Source organism: Solanum tuberosum, unplaced genomic scaffold, assembly GCF_000226075.1.
Source record: "Solanum tuberosum cultivar DM 1-3 516 R44 unplaced genomic scaffold, SolTub_3.0 scf00149, whole genome shotgun sequence".
Lineage (NCBI taxonomy): Eukaryota > Viridiplantae > Streptophyta > Magnoliopsida > Solanales > Solanaceae > Solanum > Solanum tuberosum.
The window spans coordinates 1,232,290-1,255,466 of record NW_006239072.1 but is presented as its reverse complement, the minus strand read 5'-3'; the positions used below and the strand labels follow the sequence as shown (position 1 = coordinate 1,255,466).

Sequence of the window (23,177 nt, the reverse complement as noted above, 5' to 3'; positions counted from 1 at the left end):
TGAAACGACCCTTTATTATATGTATCTCAATTGTTCATTAGGTTCATGTTATCTTCCATCAGAGCAATTATGACAACCAATGTTTAAGCAAATAAAAACTAAATACGTACTCAAGATGGTTTATCTCCGTTGAGAGTCGAATTTTAATATCTCATGGTTTTTATCTACTTATTGACTAGTAAATCACATTCATGTGAGACTTATTATCCAAGAAAAGAGATAGATAAATGATTATTTTTTTTGTCTTAGTTCAGTTCAGATTTTAAGAGTAAAAAAAATTCTTTGACTACGACTTCTAAACATCTTTAAATATTTTGAATTGATAATTATTATATGATTTATAGTACATTAGGTTGTTTTCAAATACGTAATTTTCATCTCTAACACAATAAAAATTCCGTGTTTAAATTTATGTTAAAAACTAAAACAAATGACTCTCAAAATTCATACCTTCACATAAATTAAGACGAATGAAGTATTTAAATTAATTATGTAAGGGTTAATTTGGTATTTAAATTAATTACTATTTTATTTTATTTTCTAAAAAATAAAAATAAACATGTGTGTTGTGCAAGTATCCAATGCTCAATTCTACATTCATCCCTGTTCACAGAAAAAGCCAGAGGTGAGAAAGCATGGTGGGGTAGGTCATTTTGGTGATAGACACAGGGATATACGAAGTGGTGGAGTCAGAATATTTTTTTTTAGGTTCAAAACATTAATAAGTAATTCAATAATATATAAAATCAATAATAAGTACTTTATTAGTTTAGTTATCCGTTTCGCATATTTACAAATCAATAATTCAATAATATATAAAATCGAATCGAACAGACCGATGCAATTTGGCTCCACAGCTGGATATATGTGTAAATAATGAGAAAGAGAAGGAGTATTTGTAGTTGAAAATAAGTCTTTGTTGGTATAAGGCCTTGCCAGGTCCTTATATTTGGAAGCACAGTTGGCTACAAATAGAAAAGTTATTTTATGAATTGTCCACTTATATATAACAACAGTTATCTGTTATTATTATTATTTGAGAGCAAATATATAATAGCAAACAAAGAAGAGAGAGATTTCAGTTTGCTTTCTTCATATTCATGTAAGTGAAACATACAATACTCAATTCTTTCTTGCTTTCTTACTACAAAAAGGTTATGATCAATTTCGTCGTTAAATTGTTCGTAGCTAAATAAATAAAAATTATATAGAATTAGCAACGAATTTTGTTGTTTAGCTATAAAATTTGTCATTCGTTAACTCTTACTTTTCAGTAGCTTTTTGATAATATATTGTTAATTCATCGCTGAATAGGATTAGCAACGGATTTTATTGTTAATTAGCTACAGATTTTTTTTTATCATTAATTCCTATTTTTCAGTAGTTTTTTTTGTATAATATGTTGCTAATCCATCGATAAATAAGATTAGCAACAAAATTTGAGAACAGTAGGATAGACTCGAGGTTAATTCTTTCTTTTAGGTGTTCTATCTATTGTTAATTCCTATTTTTTCAGTAGTTTTTTTTTTATATAATATACTGTTAATCCATCGTTAAATATGATCAGCAATAAAGTTTATTATTTAGCTACAAAAATTCATCTGTCGTTAATTCTTATTTTTCTCAGTAGTTTGTTGCTAATCCATCATTAAATAAGACTAGCAACATATTTTATTGTTTAGCTACATAATTTATCATCCATCTCTTCGTCTTACCTATTAATCTTTTATAGCAAGAATTTTTATCATGTTGTGTATTTAATTATTATTTTTCTTCCTACAAATTAAATATAGATATTTTGTGAGTATTTGATTTGAAAGAAATAAAGATGGGATACTGGAAAGCAAAGGTTCTTCCAAAGATCAAGCAGATCTTTGATAAAAATGGACCCAAGAAGACTGCTGCTGCTGAGGCATGCAAGACTTTTGATGAAGCTAAGGTAAAAAATAAATATATTTATCAAATATTTTAATTTGTTATAACAGATAATATGTCTTTATTTAATGTTTTTTTAAAGCCTGAATAAGTTTATAAGTCTCAAAAAAAAATATTCAAGAGAGCAAATAAAGGGTAAAATAGTAAATTATTTATTTTATTTATGATTTTTTAAGAGACATGTAAAGGGATAATTAATATGTGATGGAGGAGAATTATCTCATAAAATCATTTTTTTGTTAAAAAGAATTAGAATCAAGAAAAAATATAATATTTTTTACACAAATATCTTAGATTTTATATACTGATGATGATGTAAAAATCCTTTATATTATCACATCATTTAAATAACTTTATTTGATAGTATACTAATGATATATAAAAAAAATATTATATTATCAATACATATAACTTAATTCTATAAAAACAATTAATATGAATTATTGTCTGCTAAATTTCAGGAGGAGTATAGCAAGGAGTTTGAAGAGAAGAAGACTGAGCTTCAACCCAAAGTTATTGAAATTTATGAAGCTGCTGCAGTTGAGATCAAGGTTTATTTTTTTAATACACTTTATTTATTTATTTGTACTTTAATATTATGCAAAATTTAGCAGAATTATTAAATAGTATTCTTTTTGTTTCAAAATGAATGTCTAAATATATTTTTTATTAAATATTAATTCTTCTTAATATGCTATTTTAAAAAAAATATCTAATAAATTAGGGTAACTAAATTATACCATTACTAAAAAAAGTCCCGATTTTTCACTAGAAAATGTTAATAGTTATTTCCACAAAAATTTGAATTGAATCGTTGAGAAAAGATTAAATGGTGAGGATTTCATACACAAAAATTAGGAAGCTTCCCCTATTTTAGTGAGAATCTATTTCTCCTTATGCATCTTCTCAGTGAACTGGTTCGATGAAAAATGAGCTGAAGAAAATCATGTTGTACCGAAAAATCTTTGTTTCTAGTGGTGACCTTACATTTATTATTTTTTAATGGAGGTGAAATGAATTGAAGTGACACATAATAATTTTTAGAGGAATAAAGTATATACATTTCAAGTTGTGATAACAATAATCGAAATATAGATGTACGATAATAAATCTTACACATGTAGCAAAAAATGAGTGCACTGAACTAGGTCTTTTTTTTTTTATTATTATGATGATATACAGAGTTTAGTGAAGGAACGAAAGGGTGCAGGGCTGAAGAAAAACTCAGATGGGGTTCAGAAATTCCTTGATGAGCTTGTCAAGATTGGTAAGTAATTATTTTTTGTAAATTTAGAAATATATTTAAGGGATTGTGACTAAATTTTGGTGTATGTACTTGAAGAATTTCCGGGATCAAAAGCTGTTAGCGAAGCAAGTTCAAACTTTGGGCCTTCATATGTATCCGGCCCAATTCTGTTTGTGTTGGAAAAAGTTTCCACTTTTATAGTCGTCACAGAAGATAAGAAGGGAGAGGAACCCGCAGCTGCTGCTGATGACGTGCATGCAACAGCCACGTCGGTGAAGGAGAAGGAGATAGTTATTGAGGAGGCTGGAGAATCAAACAAGGATGAAGAACCTGCTGCTGACGTGACACCTACAGTCAAGGTGGAAGCACCTGCTGACGTGACACCTGCAACTAAGGTGGAAGAAGCACCCAAGGCGTGATGATCCAATGTACTAAAATTATGTGCCGAGTCCGGAGAAGGACCAAAGGCTTGATGAATATATATATATATATATATGTATACTTCAATTTGTCTCTGTGTCTAAAAATTGCTTTTTTATTTTTATTTACTGTGAGAAACTTGATTTATTATTCTTTTGTTAGTGTTCTCTCTTTCTTTGTACAATATTATCTCATGAACAATGTCTTGTGTACGTATTTTTATTCTCACATTTGATTCTTCAATACTACAGTAAGACGATGTATAAGTTGATTTGATTTCTCCCCTCCTTAGTACAAAAGAAATGATATTATGCTTAAGAGTATCTTCTATTTTCAGTACTTAATTAACGTGTCAAACTAATAGTGTAGTTGGTGGTAGCTATATATGCCTAATGATCATGAAAATTGATGATTTTAAATTTTCAATTTTCAATTAGTCATATATAGATAAATTAACCTTCAAGGTTAGAAGTTATAACTCTAGTTGAGCCTCATATTATAAGATTTTTCTCCTCTCCACTTCTAACACCGCCTTCCGTCCCATTGAAATTATTATCATTATGTGATGATAAAAGAGGAAGATTTAGCTTATCTAACTTTTCTTACACTACTTTTACATCGAATTGGTAACGGATAAATTTTTAAGTTAAATAAGATTAGCACGAGCGATTTAGCGATCAACTATTTTTGTTAGCATGTTCTCTATGAAATAAAACTAAGACCACATTGTAGTCTAACTAATTAATGACGTGGCTAATTTCTCTACAACATAAAATATCATTTTTCTTTGATAATAAGATCAATTTTAGAGAGAAAAAATAATCTATTGCGTGTACATATTATGGTTGATGTAATGGTATCCAAAATGAATCGAAAAACTGAATTAATTCAATTTGATATAATATTTCGATTCTTCTATGTTTATCCTCGCCTTATTTTTATTTTATTATTATATAAGTATAAGAGAAATGGTAAACATTTTTAAATAAAAGGTTGATGACACGTAGCAACTGTTTGAGGGGGACTTTTATTAATCTAATATGATTTTGTATCGTCAGTCTAAACTCTAACCATTAACCATAATTTTCATATTAATTTCAGATCAATAATTAATTATCAACATCAAGGATATGGTGGCTTATATTGAAATATAAAATACAAATAATAATAAAATAAAAATAATATAATGTAAATTATTGAGAAAGGAAAGAAGGGATACATCCGAAAATTAAATATTGACAGCTAATACAACTCATCAATTCTGATAGCAACCAAATTCGATTGCCCACACGCAAGAAACTATAAAGTTGGACCAATTATGTATAATATAATAGTATTTGAAATTGATGTATCAAGAAGACGCTTGATTAAAGCAACTAGGCATTAATTTATCAATCATAAAAAACAAGTTATTCATACATTAATTCTTGTATCATTTATACGACGAGTTTAGGAGATACATAGGAAATAAGTTATTCATGTATAAAATTAATATGACATTTGGTTGATAATTTAGAAATCCACATAACTCATGCATAAATAAGTTATGAGGGAATCTATGTATAACTAATACCTAATACTTCATAACTCTAACCAGTTATTATCAATTTGTTGATAAGAAACAATCCATCTACCTCCACGAGATAGCGATAAAGTCTAGGTATACTCTATTAGGATTCAGCAAGCATACTTGTTCACTTTGACCAAAACAATAAATAAACTAAAAATAAGAAAAGACGTGTGGATGGCCTTGCAATCATTTTTCCATAGAGGTGAATTTTTTATTGGCTCCTTCATGCAATTTTAGTCTAGAATATATAATTTTCTTGCTTTTCATTATTTCCCCTCTCTCGAGCATCACCACCACACATATTTAACGAGATTAGAAATTCTCAAAGTTTCGATAGATAGAGTTATCCAGTATTTATACTGATCAAGGTGATAGGACAGCACTTGGGAAAAAATATTGAATTACATAATCGACAGGACACCAAACCACGTAATTTTACACGTCTAGATAACAAACTTTCCTCTCATCACATCATTATTATTAGGTTAAAAGCCTCAGTTTTAGTTAACATTATGGATTCTAACATATTCCTACATCAACCATTTCCATCCTTCCTCAATCCCCTCAGCAAGGAAGAGGCTAAAAACAGGAAATCTAATCAAAGAAATGGGAAGACGACAAATATAGAAACTAACAGATCCATTCCTTAGGGTTGATACAAGCATCCAAGAGTTTCCATTCTTCAGACCCCTCTACTGGTTTCTGCATAATAGAATATACAATCATTTAGTTGATGGTTTTTTTTCTTAAGAAGAATATCAGCAGAATGGACTACCAAAGCAGAGAAAAAACTTACATGGTCGTACTCCCAACGTGCACTTAATGGAAGAGAAACAAGAATACTCTCAATCCTACCTCCTGTCTTGAGACCAAATGTAGTTCCACGGTCATAAACCTTCAATTACAAAGCAAAAAAGAACCAAGTCAAAACAGTTGTTTCTTATTTCATTTTATTTTTGGGAAATAAAAGCTTAGGGAACAGAGTAATCCACCAAGTTGAATTCCACATAGCGCCCCCTCCGTAATTGTTGCCATGCCTTGTGTTCATCGGTGAATGGGGTATCCTTCCTCTTCTCTATGATAGGTATATATGCTGGAATGACGGAGTTGGCACACTCTGCACTCAACAGCTCATACATTACGAGAGGGTATTTTTATCCATTCCAACAATTGAAAAGTTTACTGTGCAAACAGTTTGATGTTTCTAATTATTCAGAAAAAGGAATGGAGTTCATCTAGTCTCCAGCTATTTAAGGTTCAAAGTAAATTTTTCTACTTTGGAAAAAGACCAGTCAACTAATGGAGAACTGAAAGTGTGGACATCAGATCATTTCAGCAGCTCTTAATATCTTCGGAGCAAAATGAATTTCCCATCTAGGATATGCATCTAAAAGATGACAGATGCGTGAACATCATATAATCCCTGCTACAAACAAGCTTTCCAGACAAAGATAGGAGTGATTCTAAATCATGTGGTCTTTTCACACCATTTACCTGTAGAAAAGGAGAGAAGCATCTCCTGATCATAGTCGTTTAAATCGTCAAAAAAAATTCCTCCAAGACCCCGCCTCTCATCACGGTGCTGCAAAACAATGAGCTCAGTCAAAACATGATTGTGACATTAATTTAATTGGACAATAAATGTAATAGGCAACCATGTAAGAGTAATCCCATTAAAAGCTTCTGGTACTTTGTCACCACTTAGTAACCAGAATGCAGCATTACGATTCTTCACAAGGACTGTAGTCCTCACCAGAAATTCCAGATATGGAATGTGAAATAGGCAAGACTGAATACTGATTGTTTCTACGATATTGCTTCCACTCATGTTACAATAGATATAAAAGAATGCATAACTACATCCAAGAAAAGGATCAAAAGCTCCTAGAAAACAGAAAAATTCAACGCAGTCATGGATCAAACTCAAACAAGTTAACCTAGGAAAAAGATGATGACACAAAGTAAGGTCTGCTATTACCTAAACAGTTTCATTAAAGGATCAATTTTCTTAGAAATCTCTAAGGTTTGTAAAGGTTTTCCTGAAACCCTCTGAATGTCTGGTTTATCTTTAGGAAGATAGCAGCTTTCAGCAAAGGGGGGCAATTCACATGTGAGAATCGTACTAGGTACTTAAGCAAGACTGCAAATAATTTAGATATTTGATCCGCACAGCATGCCTCACAGGAAACCAAAGCTTGACTTACAATTTCAGGAATTAAATATAGAGAAATAATAACTGATCAGAGGCAAACACAAAAAGCAAAGAGCACTAAGGTACACCTTAATGAGGGGAGATGCTGGGAGGATTTTGTGTAACTTGACACTATTGTCCTTAGTGTCTGGTTTGATTTTTGGTTTATTCTAAAGTAAATAGTTTTTGAAAACAATTTTAGACATTGTGTTGGATTTTCTTTTCTTTTTTTTTTTGGAAAAAGTAGTTGTTTTCTGTTTTGGTTCTTCAAGGAACTTTTTGGGTTCTGTTTCAAAACAAAGTTTAGTTATCAAATGAAACATGATTGATTTCAGCTTTAAAGATTATTTCTATAATTTTTCCAATCCAAATGCCACAACTTAATACTTTTACGTGTTAGACACAAAACAAAGACTCTGATGGGTTGGAATTGTTAAACTGTTTAAAATTCGCTAATGATGGTTCAATTACAACATTTCCATGTTCAGTGGGTAAATCTCCACTCCAGATTCTTTAACAGTCTCTAGCACAATTACCCTATTATTCCAGTTTCTGACAGATTATGGGAATAGAAATTTCGTATGGAAAACAACTTCTATCTGCTAGTAAATGAAACTCTAATACCTTTATATAGAAGTAATCATCACACCACTTCTTGAAACGAGGGTAGAAACTAGCATCAAATTTGTCACAAGCACCTTTTTGCACCTGCAACACAGACAGACGGTAGCAATCAACTTTTAAACATCCAAGAGAAAAGTCTGTGATAGAATATGAAGATCTTTCATTCTAGCCAAGCATAGTGATGATGTTGGATTGTGGTTCTCAAAGAGCAGTAACTACTTTGCAGGGAGTAAGTATGTGGAAACACCAGAACAGGTAGGGAAGACTCCACAAAAGAGATACGGATTCTTAGTCAGAGATGGCAGAAGAAATAAGCTCAGGTCAGATTGTAGGGCTGGACATACCCCAATGAAGGAAGCACTTCCGGACTTTAGATTTGTTGCCAACCAGGAAAGACCTGGGACTTTTCTGTCATTTTTGAGTGAATAAAGCAGCTTGTAAAAAATCTCTCAATGCTTTTCTCCATGGTAAATTTTCTAAATTAGACATTAGAAATTTTGAACTAATGAAACAAAGATCAAAAAAGATGTAATTTTTTTGCATGCTTATACCGAATGGAAGTGCTTCACATCCTCCTCGAAAATGTAAGCAGGTGTCAGATCAGTGCCACCTCCAAACCACCATTGCCTAGGTGCTCCTGGAGTATCTGCATTAAAAATTAATCACAAGTAACAGATAATTAATATAGTTCAACTTAAATTAATCAAAATGCAGATATCACAGACATGGACTTACCAAAGGTATACTTTGGCAATCCTAGCTAACGACTTTAATACTGCTAGTCTCATTTCTGATGCAGACCCATATTATGCATTAATAAACATAACCAGTGAACAGATTCATAAAATGCAAGAAACACACAAGACAATTGGGGCAAGAACACAAAATTCCAAACGAAATTTCTTAGTTAGTGATTTGGCGTATTTTTTATCTTAAAAAGGTAACAAATTTTTTGAGCAACTCTTTTAAGAACTAGAACTTCTGCAATAATATTCCCACTTTAAGCTCTTCTCAATCGTCTACTGGTGGTCTCATGCCAAAGCTTCCCCCACCGCATAGCTCCGTTTTCTGTCTCCATGGTGTGCTGCTTACTGATGCAATGCTCTGGACCATGACTGCCTACTACCATAGCCTCTCTACAGGTGCAGCCACCCTCGCGTGTATCTCCATGTGTGCACAATAATCCCTCATATCTCCCTTCGGATGATGCTGCATACATCATGCCTGGAGGCGGCCTTCTCATCATTGCTTATCTAGTATAAAAACAAGCTTGAAGCTGCTATTGATTGGGTCAAGGTATGAACAAATTAGGCAAATCTTACATCAACAAAAAACATGGAGAGACGTGGAGCATATAAGGAAGCAATCATTAGATCACAGTAACGCATTCTGAAGCCGTGCAGGCAATTGTGTACTAGACTGTAAAGATTAGTGTCAGACTGTCAGAGCCACCCATCGTGTATCCTTGTATGTTGGTGGAGCAATCTCAGCGATGAGGCTGAGTCCCTAAGGCAAATCCTATGTCGGAAAATGTAAAATAAAGTTGTTGGATGTTAAGGATGCAAGCCTTAAGGTCTAGTGTTGTGTTCTTAAGCTATATATGCTTTGATCCAATGTGGGTAATAGCACTGGTGAACTTGACTGTTGCACACAGCCTCCAAAATGGTGGCTCAATCAAGCTCGAAATCAAATTGAGCCAAGCTAATAAGTAATGCTCAGGTTAAGCAGCATTGAAATTTGCACTGAGTTTGGATGCATCGTAAACAATAGATTGTATTAGATCTTTTCGCCAATGACCAATTATATTAACCAATGAACAGAATAATAATAGGAGGGTCATCAAACTAGCGAATTAGCCAAAAATTACACCTCATGAAAATATAATATAAGTAAATAACCGTGTTGCCTCTCCAACAACTTAATCTTTTAGATGACATGGTCACATAATTCAAGATAAACAGTGGTCCTTCGAGCCTAACCACCACTCACTATTAAAAAACAGCTTTCAAGTGTTTGGCCCAACAAAAACAAAAAGAATCAAGGTTGAATGTGAGGTAACTTGTTGTAGACCAACAGACCTAATAAGTGAATAAATGTGACATGTCTTTATCAATTTAAGCTTTTAGTTTGAGATAGTCACACAATTCAGCACCACTCATGTATAAATAGAAGCTGGGCAAACCCATTCACTCTTTTCTTTTCATCCTTCCCCGAATCCCAGACTTCTGCCACTTGTGCCACTGAATTCATTTGGTACAACTCTTTTTGTCCATCTCAAAATAAGCAATACCTAACTCCAACCTCATCCACAATTCCAAATGTGCACCATCCACCACTGTTCTATTCTCTTATCCCTCCCTAGATAGCAATGACGCAATCTATTCTCATTACTATCCCAACCAGAAATCTATCGTTCTACCCTCCCGTACACTCAACCCCATGCCCACCTCCCCCCTTGAAGCCCCTGCATTCGTCAAGAGATCTATTTTCTTATCCATCCCTGGCTGCAGTCTACTTTCTTCCCCATCCCCAAACATTAGTGTATCCTTCCCATTCCCTGCACCCAATCCCCATGCACCAACACCACCGCCATCCATCCCATCCCCACGTTGTTGCTACTTTGCTATGGTTTTACGTTCTGAATGAACCTTCTTCTTTCAGGTGCCGCTCCTTTTCTTTCTTTTTTCTGTCATTTGAGGATATTCTAATGACAGATGGAGTTACTGATTGCACTAGAAAGATTAAATTGTGCAAAAAGTGCTTTCATTTTGAGAATAATGTTCTTGTGTTGTTGTTACCCAATAAATAGGAAAGAATTAGGATGGCATGTTACTCCATTTTAGAGAAATAACATTCCCAGAAAATGAACTACAAGTTCATTATGGCCCAGCAGGAAATAGGAAGCAAAGCAAAGCAAATATGATACACCTTGGAGCTGAATTAATTTTGAAATCTACTCCAACAAGAATTACTCTGACTGAGGGAAAACTGCAAAAGTTGTAGATGTGCTTTGCATTCGTCAACACTACTAATTTCTGTGAAAAGCAGGATAAGTGGATTCTCTAGTCTATGTCTATGACTGCAATCCCTTTTTATTATTATTATTATTTTATTCCAAAATCTCAAAGAAAACTAGAAAAGCACAATAGGTATCAATAACACTCGCTAGTCCTGCACAATCTCTTCTTTTCTCATAAACTCATAGTTTCTACTCCATTTAAATCGAAAGCAGATCAGCATCACTGAATAATAACCAAAATTATGAAGGGGAATACCTTTAGGAGCATCAGTCTCAAAGTAGCGATAATTGAAATGTACAGTTGGTGCAAAGGGGTTTTTTGGATGTATAACCTGGTAAAAGAAATAAAACCTTTATCAGTGACGATAATGTTTGGCTTGTGGTTCAGTGACATATTCAAGTAAAATGGACCAAGATTTGCCCAGAGAACAATACTAAAAGAAGGTAATTACTCTAGTAGTCTAGTCCATGCTGATTCTTAACTAAGCAAGTGGAATCAATTAACTACCCTCAAACTCAAACTAGCTGACGTCAGAGATATGAATCCCCTATATGTTCCACTCTCATCCGACAATCATTATTACTGAAAATTTTAAGCTTTTGGGTGAATATTAGCGAGAGAGTGATAAATCATAACAGTAACTCTTAAGGGAAAATTTACTTGGCTCTTAAATTGATAGACACTAATCCCAAAAATAAAATGTTGATAAACAAAAAAAAAGGGAATTTTACATCGTTGGCCAACAGCAACCTTCTAAGTTCACAGGTGGAGTTCAAGTAAGCGAGTGGAAACAAAAAGAAAACGAACTCAAAACTACTAGTGCAATATACTTGTCGAATGCCATAATCTTCCGAAAGACATTCAAAAATCAACGTGAATCCCTTTGGATAACTTTTGGTTCTTAATAAGCAAGTGAAATAGATAAATTAAGCCTCAATTCAGACCTAGTTAGGTTAGGCATTTTAATCTGTTTATATATTTCATTCTATTCGGGCATCCATTACTATAAGATTCATCATAAACCAACTGGTACTTCATATGCATAGAGTTTATATTAGTGAGTGGAGACAGAAGGAAAACAAAAACAAAACTACTAAATGCAATATACATGAAGAATATCATATCCTACAGAAAGGCATCACAAAACCAACATGAATCCCTTTGAATCACAAAAATCTCAATGACACTTATAACAGCTTGTTTGATGGTTGTTACTTGTTGTATTGTATTGTTAGTTGATATACAATTTTGTTTTGATTGTTAGATCGTTAAATCCATCTTTGGGTAACAATGGAAAATCCCACTTTGTGTAACGACCGATTTGGTGTGATTGCAACATTGTATTCATTAAAATAATACAGAATGACACAAAACAATACAATATGATACATTATGAAACAATATGCCACAACCATCCAAACAGAGTGTAACCAAAGTAAGAAATGTGGAAAGAGTAGCTGAATTTTATGGCACCATAAATCAGTATTCAGGACCAAAGATACTCTCAGATAGAAATGCCATAACAAAAACTTTTTCACAGTCAGCTCTGCTTATAAGAATTTGAGTCAGATGGGATCTCAAATCAGTTTCTTACCCTGGAAGCTTATATGGAAAGTGAAAATCCCCTACAAAGTGGCCATCTTGACTTGGCTGGTAGTGAAAGAGGCTGATCTAACTCAAGAGAACCTCATGAAGAGGGGCATACAAATGTGTCCAAGATGTTATTTTTATGAGCAACAGGCAGAGAGAATTAACCATCTGTTTTAACATTGTAAAGTGGTTAACGAGGCACCAGCTATGGATCATGTTTACTAATTCAGAGGCATAAGGTGGACTATGCCTGAAAGGGCAGATCAGGCTCTAGTAAGCTGGAACAATGAGGGTAGTGGTAGCACTTACAAAAACAGATGGAGAATTTCCCAGCCGTGATATAGTGGTAGCACATACAAAAAAAAAAGCAAGGCATGTGAGAAATTTACCGAGCTAACGCCAGCAGCAAAAAAGGGGATAGGCCCAGGTTTAGTATCTCCATTATCCACTGGTCTAGCAGCTCGATAAGCTTCAGGAGGCATAACACCATAAACAACAGAAACATTGACACCAGCCTTCTCAAAAACATCCCCATCTTGCAAAACCCTACTAATCCCACCACCCCCACCAGGCCTGGACCAAACATCTTCCTTGAATTTCCCCCCTCCATCCACATCTTCCAAAGCAGCACAAACACTATCTTGAACCTCCCTAATCATCTTCTCAAAACGTGCTCTAACGGAATTCGGCTTTGATGAGTCATCCCCCAATGACCCTTCATCAGATTCTCTTAGAAATGTATGTGGTCGTTCAGTTTCTGGGGTTTCCTTCTCAATCATCCTCGATGACACTTGAACTCTGATGGAGCAGTTGTTGTGTGTTGATTTTTTACTTGTTCTTCTGCATCCAATGGTAAGTGGAAGTGATGAAAGATTGGTTAAGGATGAAAGAGAGGAATATCTGAGGGGGAAAGTGGAAGTGGAAGAGGATGAAGGAGAGGAGAGAATTGCAGGAAGCATTGCAGATGAATTGAATTGTAAAGAAAAAAATTGAGAGAAAAATGGGGAAGAGAGAGTAGTTGCCTAAATTGGATTTACAAAGGGTATGACCAATGGGGAGATGAGAAATGGATTATTGGGATAAGAAAAAACCATACAAAGGGATAGCCAACTTTGCTATATTTTTAAAACAAATATTAGAACTTACTCTCTCCGTTTCAAAAAGAATGACCTTCTTTTTTTTCTAGTCTGTTTCAAAATGAATGACCTCTTTTCTTTTTTGGTAACATTTTAATTTCAGTTTCCACGTGACATGTTTAAAGCCACAAGATTGAAGGGCAATTTAGTACATTTGACATAACTTTAATTTAGGACCACAAGATTCAAAAGTCTTTTTTATTTTCTAAAACTTTGTTCCAAGTCAAATCAGGTCACTCTTTGTGAAACGGAGGGAGTATTATTTATATTATATGATCCAATTCATAGTAAGTTTATTTTTTTGGCAAATAAGTGGAACATTTTATTCACCAAATGGTTGCTTTGAGATGTTAAAATTGGTTTTGTTACGTCTAAATAAGATTTATTATGTTTATTCAAAAATCTGTTAGTTTGTTTGATGTGCATCAAATTGGAGTCCCAGTAATTGTAGGACTATAAATGAATATTGTAGTTATTTAGGTCTCAACTTGATCTTTTAGTGCTCCAAAAAACAGAGATTTGTTGTTCACTCAAATACTAATTTTGAATATATGAATGTAGCTACTACAACAGCTGAAATAATGTGATTGTAAAATATTCTTCAAGAGTTGCATGTTTCTTTGTCTACTACTACAAATTTTTTATATGATAATTTATCAATAGTAAATCTTATAATTAATGTTATCTTCCATGCTCGCACTAAGTATATTGAGCTTGATTTTTACTTTGTCAATGAAAAAATAGGTCCAAGAAATTTTTAGGTTAGCTACATTAACTCTGTGAATCAAGTGACAAACACATTCACAAAAAAGTGATTTCAGTTCTATTGGCAAATCTATTGTAATAAACTCACAATTTCGCTTGAAGACGGAAGTAATATCATATATTTCCAAAAAAATAATAATTTAAATATAAATGTGTGATTATTTAATATTTATGTAAATATTTGAACATCGGTTTCTTACTAGACATAATACACTCCACTTGCAAGTGTCATCTTGTATACCTTTTGTATCAACATTATTATTTTTGCAATAAGAAATAACTCAATGGAGTTCGTTTGCCCTTGACTTAAAAGTTTGTGGGCTAAATTGTAACCAAAAGAAAATAATGGACCTTTTCATACAAGTGATTTTCTCGGGAAAGTGTACAAAATTTTACGTGATTAATTCCAGATTCAATCTCAATCCTCCGTCGCTCGCGGCCGTTCCCGGTGACCGTCTCACCTCAATCACCGGTCCTCAACCACTGAATTTCAATATTCCGATCATTCCTACCTTTGTAAATTGTAACTAAAAACTCATGGAGACTCTGAGAGTACAATTATTGGCTGAAAAAGGTGAGATCTCAGTACCATCACAGTACGTACAACCACCGGAAACCAGACCACAAATAGAAAAAACTAACGTAAAAGCAGCTGTACCAGTAATCGATCTCAGTTCACGAACGAACCTTCTCGATGAACTGAAGAAAGCGTGCAAAGAATGGGGAGCATTTCAAGTGATAAACCATAAGGTTCCGATTAGTTTGTTGGATGATATGAGGCGTGTTGGTCGCACTTTTTTTGAAGGTCGCACAATGGAAGAGAAGCTTAAGTATTCTTGTGATTCTGCTTCTCCTGCTTCTGAAGGATATGGCAGTCGCATGCTTGTAGCATCAAATGACACGGTTTTGGATTGGAGAGATTATTTCGATCACCACACTTTGCCTTCATCTCGTCGCAATCCTTCTCATTGGCCCGAGTCTCCGGCCGATTACAGGTTTTACTGACTTCTTCTCCTAACTAATACAAATTCTCCCTCCATTTCATATTAATTGGCCTCTGTTGAACTGACACAACACACCAAACGTATAAATTCTCTTGCTTTGCTAAAATGAACAAGTAAAATGAAACATCTATATTTGAGGTGCTTGTATGCTGAATACTAAAGTAATGCAAGTGCAAAGATTTCGCCAATTTTGGAGGTTTCAAGTTTGCTTATTTGATCAGTAGGGAGAAACTTGAGTCCTTTTACCACCTCCTTAGCGTCCCTGTTAAGAGTCTGTAATGGTCATTTTATGTTTTTACGACTGCTTTTCTGGAATGTTCACTTCCTTTTTTTTTTGTAAACATAACATTATATAATAACTCCATTGCCGTGAATTGAAAGGTAACTGATAATTTCTCGGAATTCCTGCAGTGCTAAAATGTCTCTGACTGTCTGTATAAGTGTTAATAAAATCTTTTACGAGAAACTAATCGAAGAAATAGTGATTGGAAGTTGTTCAGGATATGAGTATCAATTATTTCCTTTCTAAGCTTGTTTCATGCATAAAGCTCGCCTAAGCTATTAACAAAGTAAAAACCTCTTAATTCCAACAATTTCCAACCCCTATGAGCCCTGATCTGCATTGTCTTGACCCTAATGCTGCCACACACTTTGTCCCAAATCACCATCATCAGGCTGCTTTAGTGTACTCATGTCCCTACATTTTCCCTCACCAAACTAAATACGAGTGAAGATTCTGCTCTTCTTCCTTCATAAAAGAAGTTTGTGTACAGAGTAGAGCAATATTAAGCTCAAATCTGCAATAAATGGCCCCTAAAAAAGTACTTGCTGCAGTCAGTGGCGGAGCCAGGAAGGGGTTCAAAATCTAAAAAAATAGACACACGAAGTAGCCGAAGGGGGTTCAACATCTACTATATATAATCTCTCATAGGGTAGTTTGATATGCTCTGATGAGATTGTAAGTGACCTATGCTCATCATTTATTTGATGATGAGCCTTTTGTGAATACACAGTTACCTTTATCTCAAAAAAAATATATAACTAAAAAATTATTTTAACCATGTATAAATTATATAATTTTCCACCAAAGGGGGTTCGGATGAACCCCCTCAATGTAAGGTGGCTCCGCCACTGGCTGCAGTTAGTTCTTGAGCCAGAGTTACAGCCACATCAACTGAGAAGTCTAAATTGAGAGACGAAAACAAAATTGAAAAGGCCAAAGTACAAGAAATAAAAAGAGGCAAAACAGTCAAATCCCAAGCCTTGTCATCCTTACATGGATCTTTCACTTGGCTTGATATACCCTTGCTGAAAGGATGCGACTTTGGTATGAGTAGGTTTTGTGGATTCTCCAAAATACACTAAAAATTAGTAAAAGAAAAACTACACATATCTAATGCGGATATTTACACATGTCAGATATGTACTAGTAAACTTCTGCATTGAATGTCCATCTGTTCATGGGTTTCCTAATTTATCTTTTTCCCGATTATCACTTAAATTTGACTGACTAAGTCAATTTGTTGCAGAAAAGTTGTGGCAGAATACAGCGATCACATGAAAGCTCTCGCACAGGAACTTCTTGGTTTAGTCTCTGAGAGTCTAGACTTGACATGTCAGTGCATAGAAAATGTTGTTGGGGAGTTTTACCAAAATATCACTATTAGTTACTATCCACCCTGCCCTCAACCGGAGCTTACTCTTGGACTGCAATCACATTCTGACTTTGGTGCTATTACACTTCTCATCCAAGATGACGTGGGGGGTCTTGAGGTTTTCAATAATGGAGAATGGGTTTCTGTAAATCCAATGTCAAATGCTATCTGTGTGATCTTAGCAGACCAAACTGAGGTACTGTTTCTCGCTATGGTTACTGATTAATTGATGCTTCTTGCATGCCATGTTTTGCTTTAAAAATTCAAAATACTACGATCATACTGAAAAACACGATTTAGTTGTTGATCAATGAAGAAAAAGCTGTACATATGAAGCTGAAATTATTTTCAATAATCGTGTATAAGTGAATTTGTTAATGTGTGTGCTAGTGTTGTTTGTGACTTTGTGGTTTCTGTTTCGGTTACTTCCACCCTGCTGCACCCCAACCATGTGACAAGCTGGTTAGAGGGTTAACCCTAATCCAGTTGACGTTCAAATTAAGAAATTTATGGTCCTCGACCAGAATTTGGAGGAAAGGTATGGGTACCTGATGCTTAAGGGATTACTAATAAAGGAAAATGTTGTTTGTTGAACAAATGCTTTCCATTTGTTTGTATCTATTAACCCCCTATTCCAGTTGACTTTTCTATTGAGAAATTCATGGTCCTGGACCAAAATCCTGAGGAAAGGGGTGGGTATCTGTGCCACTTTTCAAGCGACATTTTATAAATGTCTGTTAGTAGCTGTGCTAATGTTTCTTAATCCCAAGTGGTCATGTTTGTTCAATTTGGCCTTGGAGAAAAGCTAGAAAATTTACAGTTCCTCAGTCTGCTTTCTATTTTATTGCATCTGCTAGCATTTTTTTGGTCCCCTATTTTTTCCTTTGGTGGGGGGTTCATTTTGTTTGTTTCATGTGTAAGTTTTAGGACTTCTAAAGTTTCTAGAGAGGATTGAGGGGATAAGACCTGGTGAGTCTCGAATTAAAAAAGAGACGAATTGACCGGCCTTTTTTTCTTTTACACAAAATATCACCTTTAAACACTGATTAAAAGAGATGAGGGCTGAATTATAAGCAACTAAACACCTAATAATATATAAAATACCCCATGTCTCCACACCCAAGCTCACTCATTCAAAACTCCTCTTCTGCAAAACTATTATTCCCAGGCCTCTCGTTCCCTCTTCTCTTTTGTTGTTGCGATTTTCATCTTTCTTCTACCATGTGAACTTGATTGATGACATTATTAACTTTGATCACTTCAACAAATTCCGTCAAGGCACTGCTAAGGTAAATTCCTTCTTCTTCTTCTTCTTCTTTTTAAAAAAAAAAAGGTTTTAGTTCTTTTGAACTGATAGAGGGTTTTTCTTTTTTTTTTGCCTAGAAACAACAGTTTTTGCCTCCCACAGAGGACCCTCCTTTGCTATAGAAAATATATATCCATGTTAGAAATGTTGTTATGAATATAACTTAGCTGGAGGAGCTACGTGAGAAGATGCCAAATTACATTTGGGACCCTGGGAAGATTCCTATATATAGAAGAGGGAAATACTCAATTAGGATTATGCTATGAACTTGTCTCTTATTTCTTAGTTTCTTAATTTAATCTGGAACTTCCCTCCATTCTTCTTTTTTATTTCTACTTCTTCCCTTGGAAGGATTTGTTACTAGTTTTGGAGTAATTAGAATGATGAACTCCTATAGTTGTACGTGTAATTCCAATTATCCATTTCAATACAATATGAGTTCATTACATTGGTGCTTTCATTGTTCGTACTCCATGCCTCTTTACCCTTCTGCCATGCCTGATGATCAATTCAACACCCTCTCTGAATCGTTGAAGGTGCTGCAAGAATCGATGAAGGAGCTACAGGCAAACAACAAGTGTATGCTCTCTTCTATTTGTCATGTGCGGTCATTGCTGCAGGAGGAGATGCGAGTGGACTCCCACTTTCACCGATACTCCAGAGATTTTAGATGATAAAACTATCACCTCTGTGCTAGAGTCAGCTTGCGATGATAATGACACCGAGATTGCTGATACCGTGAAATCACATTTGGATTCTCAACTTCCCATTCTTGATGTTGGATATGCAATACAAAAGACCATTTCTCCCTTTGTTCTGTTCAGTGCTTTTTTTGACACTACCGAGCTTGAATTTTCTAGTTTGTCCTTCTCAGTTAAGGAACTGACACGGACATAAGCTTGACATGGAGTTTGACTGCAAGGTGTTCGATATAATGCGGAAGAGAGATATTTTTGCAGAATTTCTTGGCCCTCATACAGCTATTGGTTCGCTTGGTTTACACATTTGCGATTGGTTTGATACTGGGCGGGCTTTTGGGGCTTGCTTTGATAAGGTAAACTCGGGTGTGCATTCACTCAACCGAGTTCTGCTTTTTAATTGTTCGAATGCCTTTCCACTTCTGAGCGTTGACGATACTTCAGATGTAGGTGAAGTATCCTCACTTACCATTGCACACAAGGTGTTTGTTGATATGTTGGACAGGTATGAATATGCTTACTCTTTTAATCTTGCCTCAGCTAGACCGTACATTGAATCTGAGAGTGACATTCTGATTATGGATAGAATCACATTGGTCCATATGATTAAATGCTTACAACTTTCATTTGATCCCGGTGTATACGTAACACATGAGGTCATAGTCCTCTGTGACATGTGTAACGATATTAGAAGTATTACGCATATTGAACATCATTGCATAACTGCTAACCATGCTGTCGGGGTTGTTTTTTCTAGTGAATTAGAGAAGTATATTGATGCATATGACTTCATCCAGTACTTCTATTTTTGCAACTTCAACTTGTCCTGGCAGCCATACACTACAGTTGTTTCCTCTCATGGAGACAATAGTTTTATTGTGCTTGGGTTGTTGGAGAAACTAAATACCATAGGTGAGAAGCCTGTTGATTTATGGTATCGATCTGATGTCGCAATAAATCGAACAACAGGTATTCTGTGAAGTGGCAATTGGCCTGGGTTTACACTCTTCTCTGCTGACCAAGTATTGCATATTTTTGTGACAAGCCAATATGCAAGAACAGTATTTGGACGTTTGGGGAACCCCGAATGGTCTTGCAGCAATGATATAAATCAGAGAGCTGGTGTAAGCTTTGTCTGTGATGTTCTGAATGATGACCCCCAATATGAGAAATGGTACAGTAGTGTTTTTGGACCAGCTCCGCCTACTGGTCTTAACCACCTTCAGATGTCTAATGGTCACTCAATTGTTGAATGGGTTGATGACTGCTTAGTTGTAGTCTAATGGATCATCTTTGCGAGTTGTATTCGACTCTTTTATGGGTTAATGTCATTAGGATATCCCGTTACAACCATTTTAAAAAGGAGTAGTCACATCTTTTCTGATGCCAAGGTTAGCTTGACTCCTGATTGGTTTGAGCAATTTAATCTCAAAGTTCAAATTTGCAAGTTTGATCACTGTTGGATCAAAGATGGAATGATGTTTGAGGTGCTTGTAAAAAAGTCAATTTTATTTAAAAGTATTGCTCCTGAGGTTGAAAGAGCGAAAGATTTTCTTGGTGAACAAAACAAAAGAGCTACAATACCATATTTGCAAAAGCAAATGCTCTATGAACAGCAAGTCGACCAGCTTGAAAATTTCCATTTGCCTCTTCATGATCAAATGTTACTGTTAGAAGGTGCAAATACCACGTCAGACACATTTATGATGCTTTGGGAACTACAACAGCTGCGAGGGAAGTCACCGCCTATTGAGGATATTGACAAAATAATTGTTGCAATCAGTGAGCTGATGGAAATTATGAAAATGCTACAAGAAGCATTCTCTTCGCATGTTTGTGCAGCTGCTGCGTTTGTCAACAGTAAGTTGCGAGCAGCAAATAACAAAAAGGAAGGCACACATAACATATTGAAAATTATGTTGGCTGGATATTGTCCAAAAATTGCTCAATGTGTGTTCTATGAATTGCTAGGGAAAGGTAATTCTCCTTCTGCATTCACTTTTGCTCAAGTGATACAAGCAAAATGTGTAGTCGATGAGGTAGACTCTGGTAGTTCGCTTCTTAGAGACATGACAAAATTGGGATGTGTACCAAATGCTTTGAGTCACCATTGTTGTACTCTTACACCACCACAGTCTGCCAATGCTCTTGTTCATGAGTTTATTTCAGAAAATTTACTGACATCTTGTTCTACAATGCTGGATCTGTTGCTAGTTGGTGGGGATCCCAATAGACTAAAGATGTGGTCTTGCTCTCAACACAAGATCAAGTGTTTGTTGGATGTTTCTGAAATCGGGAAGAGATATGTAGTGTTGGTTACATTTTTTGAAGAGTTATCCCCTAATGAATGTAAGCTACTGGAAGTTGGTTCTGTGGGTGCTGGAAGGATTTGGTTCAAGTTGGTTGAGAAAGTGGTTGTCCCTTGGAGTGCTTTTTGAACTACAGAGATCTTACAGGTGCCAGTGCCATCATTTCATAATATTTTAGTGGAGTTGGATCCAACAATTCTCAATGCTCTCAGATCAAAGCTCCATAAGGTGTTCAATGTCGGTCCTTTAGTTCTGCCATCTTCACCTCTCAAGCAACTCCTTGATGTTAATCTTGTTAGACATGGATGCATCCTCTGGTTTAAAAAGCAAAATGTTGTTGAAAGTTTCTTTGGATAATGAAGTGTTAGAAGAATTCCTATGGGTTGTTAACACTTATAAAGAGGAACATGACAACACTGTGGTCTCATTACGACTATACTCGAACCTTGAGGACAAGGTTATTATTGAGGAGGGGAGAATTGTTATGAATATAACTTAGCTGGAGGACCTACGTGAGAAGATGCTAAATTACATTTGGGACCCTGGGAAGATTCCTATATATAGAAGAGGGAAATACTCAATTAGGATTATGCTATGAACTTGTCTCTTATTTCTTAGTTTAATCTGGAACCTCCCTCCATTCTTCTTTTTTATTTCTACTTCTTCCCTTGGAAGGATTTGTTACTAGTTTTGGAGTAATTAGAATGATGAACTCTTATAGTTGTACGTGTAATTCCAATTATCCACTTCAATACAATATGAGTTCATTACAAATGTTTTCTTCCTTTTCAAGTTAAATGTGTTATTTTACACCTATCCTCCCTAGACTCTCTACACCCATCCTCCCCAGACTCCACTTGTGGGACTATGTTGGGTATGTTGTTGTTGTTGTTTAGTGAGGGGTGTGTTTGGTATTTTTTTTATCTCAATATATGTTGTATTTTCGTGGTAGTACCGTTTTGAATGAAAACTATTTTCCTGCAGATCATAACTAATGGCGAGTACAAAAGTGCTCAACACCGGGCAGTGACGAATGCTGGAAGATCCAGACTCTCAGTTGCCACATTCCATGACCCTGCCAAGACTAGGCAAATTTCTCCAGCCCTCCATCCACCTAGATATCGTCCGGTGATTTATGGCGACTATGTCTCCTCATGGTACACTAAAGGGCCAGAAGGGAAGAGGAACCTTGATGCACTTCTACTTTAATTGTTATCTCTCTTTCTGCAGTTACTCATTCAATGTAGAAAAAGTGATCTTTGTGTTACTTTGACCAACATTTATGATTCATGCAGATTTTGTTGAATAATATTGTGCAGTTGTTAGGTCAAAAGATGGACTGAATCAATAAATGAGTCGTTGGCCAATTTTGTCCGAACTCTACTTGAGCTAAGATAGTTAGATCAAGATGGGCTAAACACCTAACTTAACACCACTTTTGTTCATTTTTCTCTAATGATATCAATAAATATTCACAAACAAGTTTTCTTCCATATTACCCTACATACAATTTATGTAGTCCTAAATGGTTTCAGGAAAAGCTTTTTTGAATCTATTATTGTGATTGTAATTGGACAACTCTATGCGGCGCAAACTTTTTGAGCACTTCCCCGGAATAGGGTTCTATGCGGCATGAATTCGAACTAGTCGGGGTTCAATGCAAATATCAGATACTAGATGAAAATAAATAAATATATATATATATATA

General features: G+C 35.1%; 3 protein-coding genes across 6 annotated transcripts; 2 read left to right on the top strand and 1 right to left on the bottom strand.

The window, feature by feature from the left end:
* The first annotated feature begins 955 nt into the window (after positions 1-955).
* Positions 956-3,877, top strand: LOC102600937 (plasma membrane-associated cation-binding protein 1). The gene is made up of 5 exons (XM_006352559.2): positions 956-1,102; positions 1,794-1,939; positions 2,397-2,486; positions 3,118-3,202; positions 3,278-3,877. Exons 2-5 carry the CDS (start codon positions 1,829-1,831, stop codon positions 3,598-3,600), a joined length of 609 nt encoding a protein of 202 aa, XP_006352621.1. The 5' UTR covers positions 956-1,102; positions 1,794-1,828; the 3' UTR covers positions 3,601-3,877.
* A 1,724-nt stretch (positions 3,878-5,601) lies between these two features.
* Positions 5,602-13,676, bottom strand: LOC102600601 (coproporphyrinogen-III oxidase 1, chloroplastic). The gene is made up of 8 exons (XM_006352558.2): positions 12,986-13,676; positions 11,262-11,337; positions 8,538-8,632; positions 7,987-8,070; positions 6,666-6,753; positions 6,164-6,288; positions 5,968-6,066; positions 5,602-5,873 (listed from the first exon to the last, which is right to left on the bottom strand). Exons 1-8 carry the CDS (start codon positions 13,553-13,555, stop codon positions 5,802-5,804), a joined length of 1,209 nt encoding a protein of 402 aa, XP_006352620.1. The 5' UTR covers positions 13,556-13,676; the 3' UTR covers positions 5,602-5,801.
* A 1,201-nt stretch (positions 13,677-14,877) lies between these two features.
* Positions 14,878-22,962, top strand: LOC102599937 (leucoanthocyanidin dioxygenase). 4 transcript variants are annotated; one of them, XR_367652.2, is made up of 5 exons: positions 14,878-15,492; positions 17,031-17,352; positions 18,999-19,516; positions 19,611-19,665; positions 22,454-22,495. XR_367652.2 is itself a non-coding variant. In XM_006352557.2 (3 exons), the coding sequence occupies exons 1-3, from the start codon at positions 15,035-15,037 to the stop codon at positions 22,676-22,678; spliced, it is 1,005 nt and encodes a 334-aa protein (XP_006352619.1). In that variant the 5' UTR covers positions 14,879-15,034; the 3' UTR covers positions 22,679-22,962. The 4 variants fall into 4 exon arrangements, 1 of the variants encoding a protein (XP_006352619.1); XR_367651.2 differs by having other exon boundaries at positions 19,605-19,665; XR_367650.2 differs by having other exon boundaries at positions 18,999-19,665.
* Positions 22,963-23,177: the final 215 nt, after the last annotated feature.

What these genes read in the sequence shown, in the direction of transcription:
- LOC102600937 (XM_006352559.2), top strand. Translation starts at nt 1,829, where the DNA reads ATGGGATACTGGAAAGCAAAGGTTCTTCCAAAGATCAAGCAGATCTTT. An exon ending in AGACTTTTGATGAAGCTAAG is followed by an intron (nt 1,940 to 2,396) that starts GTAAAAAATAAA and finishes GCTAAATTTCAG; the next exon opens with GAGGAGTATAGCAAGGAGTT. An exon ending in CTGCTGCAGTTGAGATCAAG is followed by an intron (nt 2,487 to 3,117) that starts GTTTATTTTTTT and finishes GATGATATACAG; the next exon opens with AGTTTAGTGAAGGAACGAAA.
- LOC102600601 (XM_006352558.2), bottom strand. Translation starts at nt 13,555, where the DNA reads ATGCTTCCTGCAATTCTCTCCTCTCCTTCATCCTCTTCCACTTCCACT. An exon ending in TTGCTGCTGGCGTTAGCTCG is followed by an intron (nt 11,338 to 12,985) that starts GTAAATTTCTCA and finishes TTCTTTTACCAG; the next exon opens with GTTATACATCCAAAAAACCC. An exon ending in TGAGACTGATGCTCCTAAAG is followed by an intron (nt 8,633 to 11,261) that starts GTATTCCCCTTC and finishes TTTTTAATGCAG; the next exon opens with ATACTCCAGGAGCACCTAGG.
- LOC102599937 (XM_006352557.2), top strand. Translation starts at nt 15,035, where the DNA reads ATGGAGACTCTGAGAGTACAATTATTGGCTGAAAAAGGTGAGATCTCA. An exon ending in GAGTCTCCGGCCGATTACAG is followed by an intron (nt 15,493 to 17,030) that starts GTTTTACTGACT and finishes AATTTGTTGCAG; the next exon opens with AAAAGTTGTGGCAGAATACA. An exon ending in TCTTAGCAGACCAAACTGAG is followed by an intron (nt 17,353 to 22,453) that starts GTACTGTTTCTC and finishes ATTTTCCTGCAG; the next exon opens with ATCATAACTAATGGCGAGTA.